This window comes from Panulirus ornatus, chromosome 3 (genome assembly GCF_036320965.1).
Source record: "Panulirus ornatus isolate Po-2019 chromosome 3, ASM3632096v1, whole genome shotgun sequence".
NCBI classification, from domain to species: Eukaryota; Metazoa; Arthropoda; class Malacostraca; order Decapoda; family Palinuridae; genus Panulirus; species Panulirus ornatus.
Genome location: NC_092226.1, coordinates 17009583 through 17022176, shown reverse-complemented (window position 1 = coordinate 17022176; position 12594 = coordinate 17009583). Strand labels below are relative to the sequence as shown.

The following is a 12594-nucleotide window of genomic DNA, read 5'->3' as shown; positions in this document are numbered from 1 at the left end:
CCTGGCTTAGGCCAGGGTATACCTTCCTGCCCCAGGGGTCCCTTCTATCCTCATGAGGCTCATGCATCACTCAGCAAGCTGGTCAGGACCACAGGTCATAAAGTGTTATGATGTGTGTGTGCCTGTGTATATATACAGCTAATGAGATGGCAATGATTATGGCATTCACTTGCCCCTACCATCTCATCTAAAATGAAAAAATCAAACTACTAATCAAGTTATTAATGCTGTCATCTCAGTAGTCTCACCTTGGTACATCTGTACCATCTTTACTAACTCTTGAATCTCCTATTCATCTTACTAATCTCATTTTGGTTCACTAACTTTAATTTTTGCAAGTTTTACCTTTCTTTACTCTGCTTTCTCATGTAATAAGCTCAACCATCTCATTCATAATCATATCATATGTGTGTCTGTCTCTTTTGTGAATACTCTTTCTTTATTATGTGTGTTAAGACATCCAACTAGGCTCACTGGTGTCACTGGACTCTGCCTGAAAGTTGTTACATCATGAATGGGAAGTCACCACTAAGAAGACTGTATCACTGCTGAATAAACAGGAGTGCAGTCCTCTCAAGGACATTCTTGCTCCAAATGAGTCCATCATTAACCTATTCCAGTGTGGAATGCAACCTCAAAGCTGCTTTAGCCTCAGGAAAGGGGTCCTGGAGATGTATACCATAATAATAATAATAAATTTGCTCAGCTATGCCACAACTTTGCTCCTTAATTTCACTAGTTTCAACTAAGTTTAATCATTTTAATAATCTTACTAGTTTTCATTTTTGTTATATCTCTGTTATCTCTTCTTACTTGTCTCTGTTTGCTTATCTCATCAGTTTCCCATTTCTTAGTTTCAACTAAGTTTAATCATTTTAATAATCTTACTAGTTTTCATTTTTGTTATATCTCTGTTATCTCTTCTTACTTGTCTCTGTTTGCTTATCTCATCAGTTTCCCATTTCTTATTTTTACTTAAATTATTCATTACATCTCTTTTGTTCACCAGCTCATTTATATAAACCATACTTCTGAATGCTTGACCTACCAGGGAACAGTGGTCTCACCTGCTCATAAAACTCTTCGAAGATGACCTTGACAGTTTCCACCTGGACATCCCATGGCTTGGCAGAAGCACATAGGTCACAAGCTGTCATGGCAATTGCCTCAATCAGCAACCTGAGAGAGTGAGGCACATCAGTTTTGCTGTAGGACAAGAAAAAGCTCATCCCTATCGAGTACTTTCAGTACCGTGTTAATATTAGATAGATGAAAGAATGTTGCACAAGTGAAGGTGTTGGGACTGATGTGTATACAGGGGTCAATGTTTGAATCTGAGGGTTTAAGGGTGGATGTATCAATATTATGTTGTGTATTTAGTTGAATAGCTGACAGGGATGGGATGACAGGGTGGATACTGAGCTGTAAATGTTTTTATGTGTATGCATAAATGGTACTTTCACTTGTTGTGTGGAGAAAAAAAAGTTGTGCATGTTAACCTAGTATTATGGTACCTTATCCTACTGTCTAACGTCACCTTCAGTTGAAGTCTGGCACCCTAATCTATAGTCTACAACTCTGTAGTCTGGCCCCCCAGATGTGTTCTTGTCAAGAAACATGTGATCTTCTGCCTCCTGTGGCGCAGTGTTCCTATGTTTTTTGTCTGACATCTCATCTATAGTATGTTACTGTGACCTACAATGTGGTACCATTACCTGTGGTCTGGGTTATCCCAATCGAAGGTATTTTCACTGATATAAGTGTTGAGTTTGGCCTTGTTTGGGAAGAACATGGCAAGGTCAGTGGCCAGGATGCAATGCTTGATGTTGCCCAGTACTTGTTTATATTCTGCCGAAGTCAGCTTCCCAAAGATGTTGTGGCCCTCCTGCAATAAATCTAATAGTTACTTGTACAACAGGGATGTCCTACATAATGAGTGATTTTGTGGGATTATCATAGTAACAGAACTTAATGGTTACTTAGCACCTTTTTACATGAAAAAATATATCTAAAATCTTAACACTGTTTATACAGAATTACTGTCTAACAGCTCTATAATCAGATTTCTTCTAATGTTACTGCATAATTCACATATGACTCAAACTCCTATGTTTTTCACATTCCATGAGTCATGTGCTACTGCAAAACTCTAGTTGTCATGTACTGGAACAGCTCTCCATTTAGTGAGCATAAGTCAACATAGTACGATCAATCCTCATTCAAAAAAGAAGTTTCAAAATGGCAATGCCTAATGAAAGGGGAAGGCCATCCTTCAACACCTTTCTTTACCTTCCATTTCTTATTCTTTTTTCTTTTTTTTCACATCTTATCTAGCATGTCATTTACATCTAACATATCATTTGTTCTACCTATAAAATTATTGTATAACTCTCATATATAGCATCTGCTATTTCATTACTGGTAATATGAAAGAGGCCAGGACCCTAACAGAATTCTGCACTCTTATACTTCAAGAGAATTTTGGAATGCATTACAGCAAAATGTGATCAATTGAAAGTCAACTCTGGGAATCACAGTCGACAGTCGTTCTCTCTTTTTGTAATTTCTCAATCAATGTAAATTCATCTTGAATTCTGTGTGGTTTTGCTGTAAGACACTTTTCTTCAATAACTACAGTATTCTGAGCCATTAATGAATATCTTTATTCAGTGTGCTTGAACAGCTTCATACTGAAGAAATTCTAATACATTACTGTCTTGGTTCACAGCCTCAAATCCATTCACAAAGGTTATATAACATGTACTGCATTGTAGAGAGGGGTGCACAATACAAGCACCCCTACCTTGTCAAATTTCACATTATGAGTTAATATGTATGCTGCTGTATGAACACACATATTTCACATAACTTACGAGCACAGAAAACAATGCTTGTTGTCTGATCTGAAAGTCAGACAGGTAAAAATCAGGGTGTAGCTGGCAAAGTAAACTGGATTTAAGACTTCAAGGATGGTGATGACGAAACAGGGCCTAATGTGAAGGCTATTTCTCAGAAAAAAAGACTGTTATCATGAATCATGTCAAAAAGTAAGCCAGCCAGTATCAAAGAAAAATAAGGTTTGTCCCATATGAGACATTCTAATAACATCATACCTCACTTCATAAGACAGTTTCAGGGCATTCTAAGAAATAATGTTCCATGAATCAAGCCTCAGTTTGGTGACACTATCAGGAGGCATGATAAAAAGTTTAATGGCTATAATTGCCTCAGGAACATTGAAACATTAACAATATCAACTAAGGAACAGAATTCTCAAACTAGATTATGATCAGTTTAAGTAAAACTAATGATACAGCACAAGAGTACATCACATAAAATCATTTCGCATACAGTAAGTTATGAAAAGGTACATATGACCATGGGGTGCTCTGGTTGATAGATACACCATATACTGTATAAAACATAATATGAGTAGAAGATACTAATAAGCAAACAATGTTCTGTGTGTGAGTAAGATAAGTAAGAGGTGCACTTCTCTCTGAATAAATATGCACATTATTATATTACATAAGTAACACTCATTGGTGTAAGATTAAGGAGTTGTCCTTTGAGTTATATACTACACCAGTTGTGAACCTCATTCAGAATGTGGTAAACTAAATATTATGCAAGTCAACCAAATACTCCTTGCACCTGACTACAATGAGAATATTCTAAATATAATGTAAGACTGAATCATGCTCTATATAATGAATGTATCTCGCATAAGGTAAGCCACACTTATAAGACAACTGCATACTCTGAGATTATGCCTGATACATACAGTATAATGTACACTCTGTATCTTTAATCTTGGTGTTTTCAACTGCTTTTTTGAAAAAATTCGTCCAAGTAACTAAATGAGTAACATAGCTATGTGTAGCAAGTCAGCTATCAAACATTAATACCGTTACAAGAAGGGGACATCTTAGCTCCTCTTATGTTCGCTCTCAATAGCCAATGGGAAAATGAAATCCATGTTAACTTCTTGAGCATGGTGGTACAATTCTTTAGTAAGATGGCCCTGCCTGTGCCCCTAACTTTTAATAGGCCATCACACTTAGTTGTAACACAGTTCTCAAGGGTAAAACTGCTTTGATCAAGGGGTTAAGTTAATGGAAAATATTTTAAATGCAAATGCAAACAGGAGATTAAAGGCAAAAGACTATGCTTGCAGTTAATCCTGATAACATCCAAACACATCAATATTTGAACTGAACATACAGAAAAATATGCACTTTTAGCATTTTTCAAAAAAAAATTAATCCAAGGCACAACAAATTTTCCTGAAATACTCCAACAAATGTATTGTAACACATGAAACAATATACTGCAATTTGCTTGTTTCTCAAGTCTACCATAATATCTTGATCAATGGCTCTGAATAATTTTGATCTAAATGTCATTTAGAATCACCGACATCACGATTGTCTTACAAACAACAACCCTGTTCTTGGAATGCGTTTCTAATCAAAAACATAATTCTTTATAGCATACCAATGTATACAAAGTCCAAAACAAAAAGTAATTTGAAAAATGAAGTTGACATCACTAAAAATTCATAAATAAAACAGGCATGTGTAACTTTTTACCTTCATCTGTTATCTCCACTTATCAAGAGTTTAATATCTTTTGAGATTTTCCGTCAGACTCTTACCAAACACTATATTTTTCTTAAAAAATCACACTTCTTTTCCCTGTAAGTCCTATATAACTATTCCTACTTCTCCATCCATCAGAAATATACCAAACAACCCATCATTCCTCCAATGTGCACAAGAATATGATGCTTCAGTAACAAAAACTATCTACATAGAAAAAAAATCAATTTTGAAACAATGAACAATGTCAATTCTTAAAAGAAAAAGATGGGTGGTGATGGCTGTCATAGCAAGGTGATGGGTTACAAAGTCTTAGCTGTTGAAGGATGGTGATGAGGCCTCATCCAGAAGTATGGTGATGGGGGCCTCACCTATTGGAGCAGGGTGATGGAACCCCATCTCCTGGAGAATGGTGATGGGGAAACTTGCCTGTTGTGGTATGATGATTAGGGGCCTCATCTGCTGGATTACAGTAATGGGATCTCACTTGCTGGAGTATGGTGATGGGTCCTCACCTACTGGATTATGGTGACGGGTCTTCGCTTGCTGAAGTATGGCAATGGGTTCTAACCTGCTGGGGTATGGTGATGGGTCCTAACCTACTGGGATATCGTGATGGGTCCTAACCTGCTGGGTATGGTGATGGGTCCTTACCTGCTGGAGGATTGTGATAGTTCACCAACTGGAGGATAGTAACCAGGCCTCACCTGCTGGAGGATGGTGACAGTCTGGTTGAAGTGATGGTGCTCGAGAGTGGAGGTGGTATAGATGGCAGCTAATGGACTCTCAGACTCCAGCATGAACTTATTATTCTTGCCCCTGTGGTCCAGATCATGGCACAGCGACCCAATGAACAGCGCCAGGCACTGTGTTACCCGTGCACACCAGGGTTCAAAAAAGTGTAAGTTGCTTATCATCAAGGCTATTTAAAGTGTTCATGACAGAAAGAATCAGATATTTTCTAAAATATATGACTGTTTAACAAAGATAGTATTCACTGACTTTCTACTTCCTAGTTTCCACATACCCCATAATGCACCCAAGGGTTTCCCACAACCAAGGTTTTCCTACACCCTAGAATTTCCAACATTCCCCTAGCCTCCCCATACCCTGAGTGTATCCATGTTCCAGAGTTATTCTGCACCCAAGGCCTCCCCTAAATCAGGTCTCTCCACACCCAAGGTCACACAACATCCCGAGTTTCCTTGCAGCCAAGGTCTTCCCATACCCAAGGACTCCCTACACCCTAGATCTCCCTGCACTCTGTCTTCCCACAACACCGTTCTGCATACACCCCTGGTTTCATAATACTTCAAGTTTCTCCAAATCCCAGGCGCCATCCACCCCCTTGCCCTTCCAACACCCCAGGTCTCTATAAATCCCAAGTCTGCCCACATCCCAGGCCATTCCACACTAAGGCTTCGCACATCCTAGGTCTCCACTTACCTTATGCCTCCTAACACCCCTGGTGTCCCCACCTGCCAAGTCCTTCCATATCCCAGGTCTTCCACACAACCTGAACCTCTCCAGACCCTAACATCCTCACAATTCAGGTCTCCCAATAACCCAGGTCTCCCTGCACCTCAGGCCACCTCACACCCCAGATCACACCACATCCCAGACCTCCCTGTTTCCCGAGTTTCCTCACTATTTAAATCTTCCCAAACATTCCCGGCACTCCAGGTCTCCTTACACTCAAGTGTTCCCACATTTAAGTCTCTTCATGCCCCCTTACATCTCAAAACACTTCACATCTCCCCAAAAACCAGGTTTTTTCCACATCTCAAGTCTCTCCACACCCCAGATCTCCCAATACACCATGGCATTCCTAAAATCCAGGCCTTCTCATACCTCAGGTATCTTCACCACACTTTAGGCCTCCCTAGACCTAAAGCCTCCCCAAATCCCAGGTCTCCTCCTACCCAAGGCCTCCCTCCACCCCACGTCTCTCTGCATCCCAGGTTTCCCTATAAATCCCAGGTCTCCTCCTACCCAAGGCCTCCCTCCACCCCACGTCTCTCTGCATCCCAGGTTTCCCTATACTCTAGGCCTCCCCAAATCCTAAGTATCCCCAAAAATTCATGTCCTACCCAAAACCAGGTCTCCCTGCACAACAGGTCTTCTTAATACCCCTGATCTCCCCAAACCCTAACCACATCCAAAAATCTACACATATCCCAGGATCTCCACACAAATCAGGTCTCCCTACACACCTCTGGCCTCTCCACACTAAGGGACTCGTCACATCAAACATCTTCCTGTCTCTAGAAACCCCTGGTTTCTCCATACCTCAGATCTCTCCACATCCTAAATCTCCACACACCCCAAGTCCCCTTACATATCCCATGTCTTTCCATATCCAAGGCCTTTTAACACCCCAGGTCTTCCCACACCCCAGGTCTCCCCGATATCTTCATAACCCAAGTCTCCCCAAATATCAAATCTTCCTGTACCCAGGCTTTCCCACACACCCAAAGCCTTCTCACACTCCAGGTCTTCCCATACCCTAGGTCTCACCTCAAGTGGCCGGAACCTCTTCGGGGCATGTTTGATGATGGTGTACATGGAGTTGGCAACGCTGAAGCCATGCGTCCAATTATGGTAAGGAACCCGACGGTAGTTCTTCTTCACCGTCAAGGTGAACCGGATTAGGCAGTCCTTGTCGAACCGCGTCAAACCAAAGAGATCCACGAACATGTAGATGGCATGGCGAACTTTCTCCATGTCCTCAAGGTACAGCGGGCAGAAGTAGTAGCTGAAGTAGGGCGAGGGAGGTCAGTTGAGAAGCACCTTAGGTCATGTTTGTAGGGAGGTGAAGTATTGTCAGGCAGATGATAATGATGAGGAGGAGGCAGTCCAGGAGAGGTGAGGGGTCAGTCACAGGCAGGTCAGGGTGGTCAATCATCTACAAGGGTGGGGGTGGGGGCGTCACTAAAAACCCACTAAAGGTCATCCAGAAAGAAGCAAGCATCTTGACTCTTAATCTGTATCAGCCACTTGACCTCAGACTTGTCAATAAGAGCTGAAATCAATGTCCACACACACACCTGTTGGTTACACTCAGACCTTTAGGTAAATACACCCAAGTGATGGCAGTTAAAGACACCTATGGTCCCATTGTCTAGCTAGAAGGTAAACAAGGCTAACGAGGCAAGAGCCAGGACATGTTCCTCTCACTCGACTGTCACCTTAACACCACACCCTCCTGGCCAGCATCAGTAGTTACTTAACACCTTCAGCAGGGCGGTACGACCCTTGAGCAGGATGGTATGATCCTTGAGCATGACGTTACGACCCTTGGATATGATAAGTGTGACTAATGGCTTTACCCTTAAGGTTTAAGGCAAAGGCTCAAGGGATGTACCATTGTGCTCATATGTACAGTAATTATATGTGGAAGAAACACTTTTTCTTTGTTAGCAGGAGAGAGAACTTTTAGAACAGGAAGATAACATGGTACAGGGAAATAGCTCAAGTCACAAGGAGATAACTTTCAAAACTTCAAGCAAAGGGAGATATCTTTCAGAGGTTCAAGCAAGGATCACGAGACAGGGATTTCACATGTTACACAAAGACCTTCTAGTACAGGGAGATTACATGACACGAGGAGTTATGTCACGGGGAAATAAACTTCACAACTTCCAAAGAAAACTTATGAAGTAACAGGGAGATAACTTCTCTTTATCAGGGTATAACTTGCATGACGGAGATAACTTTTATCGTAGGATAACAACTTATGTTAAATATGATAATTATTAAAGGGAGGTCACACACTCACTGGGTGATAACTACTATCACAATGAGATAGCTTAACTTAAGGAGATAACTTTTCACAGTAAGATAACATTTTCCTAGGGAGATAACGTTTAACACTGAAGTAATTTTCCTCAGGGAGAAAACCTTACCAAAGGGACAACAATCATCACAGATCAAAGGAAGATAATTCTTATCACTGGGAGATAACTTTCTCATAGGGAGATTAATACTATGAGATAACCCTTGCACACAGAAGATAACCTTTCATCTCAAGGAGATAACCTCATCAAAGGTAGATAACATTTATCATAAAGAGGAAACCTTTGTCACAGGGAGTTGACCCTTATCACAGGGAGTCAACCCTTATCACATGGAGAAAATTTTCATGAATGGAAGAATCCTAGACTCAAAACCTAGCTCTCGAATCAGGTTGTTAGTTCACTAATTTGGGTAGGTTAGGGGTCAGGGGTCAGTCACATGTGGATGAGAAGTCAGGGGTCAGTCACAAACAAGTCAGGAGCTCAATGAAAACAGGAGAGGAGTCAGGGGTTAATCAAGGAAGGAGAGAGTTTAGGGTTCAGTCATAGGTAGGACAAGGCATGTGAGGGGTCAGTCACATGTAAGTGAGGGGTTGAGTGGGGGGGGGGGTCACTCATTGGCAGGTGAGAAGTCAGGGGTGGGTCAGGGCAGGTGAGGGGTCAATCAAAGGCAGATCAGGGATGGGTCATGTCAGGGATCAATCACAGGCAGATCAGGGGTGGATCAGAGCAGGTGATGGGTCAATCACAGGCCGATCTGAGGTGGGTCAGGGCAAGTGAGGGGTCAATCACAGGCAGATCAGGGGTGGGTCACGGCAGGTGAGGGTTAATCACAGGCAGATTAGGAGTGGGTCAGGGCAGGTGAGGGGTCAATCACAGGCAGATTAGGGGTGGGTCAGAGAAGGTGAGGGGTCAATCACAGGCAGATTAGGGGTGGGTCAGAGAAGGTGAGGGGTCAATCACAGGCAGATCAGGGGTGGGTCAGCAGGTGAGGGGTGGACCAGGACAGGTGAGGGGTCAATCACAGGCAGATCAAGGGTGGGTCAGGGCAGGTGAGGGGTCAGTCACAGGCAGGTGAGGGGTGTGGGTGGGAGGGGCGGGTGTTACTCACGAGGAAAGTACACATCGGTTGTCACATTGTAGTAGTACGTCATGACAAGTTAGAATCCTAAAATGTTAAAAACAAATTGTTATTTCACTTCTTAACCTGAGCTGTAATGCTCACCAAATGATATGTCTATCTGGTGAAGTCACCAATCTAACTGATATGATCGATGAGAAAATATATACCCAAACTTTCCAAGCTGTTAAAATGGCAACAACAACACTCCAACCAGCCAGACTGACATACAGCTCAGATTTCACCTGCCTCTAGCCATACTACTAGTACTCGAGAATAAACTCTGTAGCTTGAATTATTCTTCTTTAAAAAGCTTGAATTACTCTTTTAAAAGACTTTTAAAGCCATGCATAATATCTAGTATCCTAGGAGAGTCTGAGGAGAAATATCAATTTCAGGTGTTTGGGCGGGAAGATGGCAGTGTGTGTGGAAGCGCTATGCTGTGGTTTTGATTTATCTAGTGAAATTAGAGAGAAAATTGATAAATACATCTTCAACTATATACCGTAGCCTTGGGCTGTGCGTGTTAAATGCCTAGATACGTTCATCTCCACCATTCCCAGTAACTAAATGAAAGTTTCTAATGGAAATGAGGTCAACTGTCTCCAGTCTTCGAACACAGCGTTTCCACACAGATACACAACCGTTTATGAACCGCTCTGCCACTCAATCACTAATTTTCTGCCCTCACTTTCTACTTAAACTTACGCACCTATACGCATCTCCTTCGCGCCACCACACTGTTACCTAGTACTCGACGTTATATGCAAAAAATAATAACTTCTTCGATCCCGAGTTTTGTTCCTAGACGAATTTCATAATACGCGGTGCTGCAAGTGACCCCCAGGCAGCGGGCTCAGCTAGGAAAAATTTTCCTCCATTATATTGGCTGTTGGTTCGACTCCCATAAGCTGAGATGCGACAGGCGGAAAGGTGTGTGTGTGTGTGTGTGTGTGTGGGGGGGGGGGGTGAAGCTGCCCGACTTTGAGAGCCTTATGGTTTTCAGCTTAACAATATATATATATATATATATATATATATATATATATATATATATATATATATATATATATGTACATACACACGTCCACACACGCAAATATACATACCTACACAGCTTTCCATGGTTTACCCCAGACGCTTCACATGCCTTGATTCAATCCACTGACAGCACGTCAACCCCGGTATACCACATCGCTCCAATTCACTCTATTCCTTGCCCTCCTTTCACCCTCCTGCATGTTCAGGCCCCGATCACACAAAATCTTTTTCACTCCATCTTTCCACCTCCAATTTGGTCTCCCTCTTCTCCTCGTTCCCTCCACCTCCGACACATATATCCTCTTGGTCAATCTTTCCTCACTCATTCTCTCCATGTGCCCAAACCATTTCAAAACACCCTCTTCTGCTCTCTCAACCACGCTCTTTTTATTTCCACACATCTCTCTTACCCTTACGTTACTTACTCGATCAAACCACCTCACACCACACATTTTCCTCGAACATCTCATTTCCAGCACGTCCATCCTCCTGCGCACAACTCTATCCATAGCCCACGCCTCGCAACCATACAACATTGTTGGAACCACTATTCCTTCAAACATACCCATTTTTGCTTTCCGAGATAATGTTCTCGACTTCCACACATTTTTCAAGGCTCCCAAAATTTTCGCCCCCTCCCCCACCCTATGATCCACTTCCGCTTCCATGGTTCCATCCGCTGACAGATCAACTCCCAGATATCTAAAACACTTCACTTCCTCCAGTTTTTCTCCATTCAAACTCACCTCCCAATTGACTTGACCCTCAACCCTACTGTACCTAATAACCTTGCTCTAATTCACATTTACTCTTAACTTTCTTCTTCCACACACTTTACCAAACTCAGTCACCAGCTTCTGCAGTTTCTCACATGAATCAGCCACCAGCGCTGTATCATCAGCGAACAACAACTGACTCACTTCCCAAGCTCTCTCATCCCCAACAGACTTCATACTTGCCCCTCTTTCCAGGACTCTTGCATTTACCTCCCTAACAACCCCATCCATAAACAAATTAAACAACCATGGAGACATCACACACCCCTGCCGCAAACCTACATTCACTGAGAACCAATCACTTTCCTCTCTTCCTACACGTACACATGCCTTACATCCTCGATAAAAACTTTTCACTGCTTCTAACAACTTGCCTCCCACACCATATATTCTTAATACCTTCCACAGAGCATCTCTATCAACTCTATCATATGCCTTCTCCAGATCCATAAATGCTACATACAAATCCATTTGCTTTTCTAAGTATTTCTCACATACATTCTTCAAAGCAAACACCTGATCCACACATCCTCTACCACTTCTGAAACCGCACTGCTCTTCCCCAATCTGATGCTCTGTACATGCCTTCACCCTCTCAATCAATACCCTCCCATATAATTTACCAGGAATACTCAACAAACTTATACCTCTGTAATTTGAGCACTCACTCTTATCCCCTTTGCCTTTGTAAAATGGCACTATGCACGCATTCCGCCAATCCTCAGGCACCTCACCATGAGTCATACATACATTAAATAACCTTACCAACCAGTCAACAATACAGTCACCCCCTTTTTTAATAAATTCCACTGCAATACCATCCAAACCTGCTGCCTTGCCGGCTTTCATCTTCCGCAAAGCTTTTACTACCTCTTCTCTGTTTACCAAATCATTTTCCCTAACCCTCTCACTTTGCACACCACCTCGACCAAAACACCCTATATCTGCCACTCTGTCATCAGACACATTCAACAAACCTTCAAAATACTCATTCCATCTCCTTCTCACATCACCACTACTTGTTATCACCTCCCCATATACGCCCTTCACTGAAGTTCCCATTTGCTCCCTTGTCTTACGCACCCTATTTACCTCCTTCCAGAACATCTTTTTATTCTCCCTAAAATTTACTGATAGTCTCTCACCCCAACTCTCATTTGCCCTTTTTTTTTCACCTCTTGCACCTTTCTCTTGACCTCCTGTCTCTTTCTTTTATACTTCTCCCACTCAATTGCATTTTTTCCCTGCAAAAATCGTCCAAA

General features: G+C 42.1%; 1 protein-coding gene across 9 annotated transcripts in view; it reads right to left on the bottom strand.

Moving 5' to 3' along the window:
* Window positions 1–12594, bottom strand: part of LOC139760814 (probable 3',5'-cyclic phosphodiesterase pde-5) — a 459357-nt gene that overhangs the window by 61859 nt on the left and 384904 nt on the right. For all 9 annotated transcript variants that reach the window (XR_011715413.1, XM_071684483.1, XM_071684469.1 and 6 more), the window contains 4 exons: window positions 7119–7356; window positions 5309–5467; window positions 1716–1885; window positions 1068–1179 (listed from right to left, as the gene is read on the bottom strand). Coding sequence is in view for 8 of the 9 variants with exons in the window: in XM_071684483.1 (XP_071540584.1) it covers window positions 1068–1179; window positions 1716–1885; window positions 5309–5467; window positions 7119–7356 (679 nt within the window). In the remaining variant the exon portion in view is untranslated. The remainder of the gene's footprint in view (window positions 1–1067; window positions 1180–1715; window positions 1886–5308; window positions 5468–7118; window positions 7357–12594) is intronic.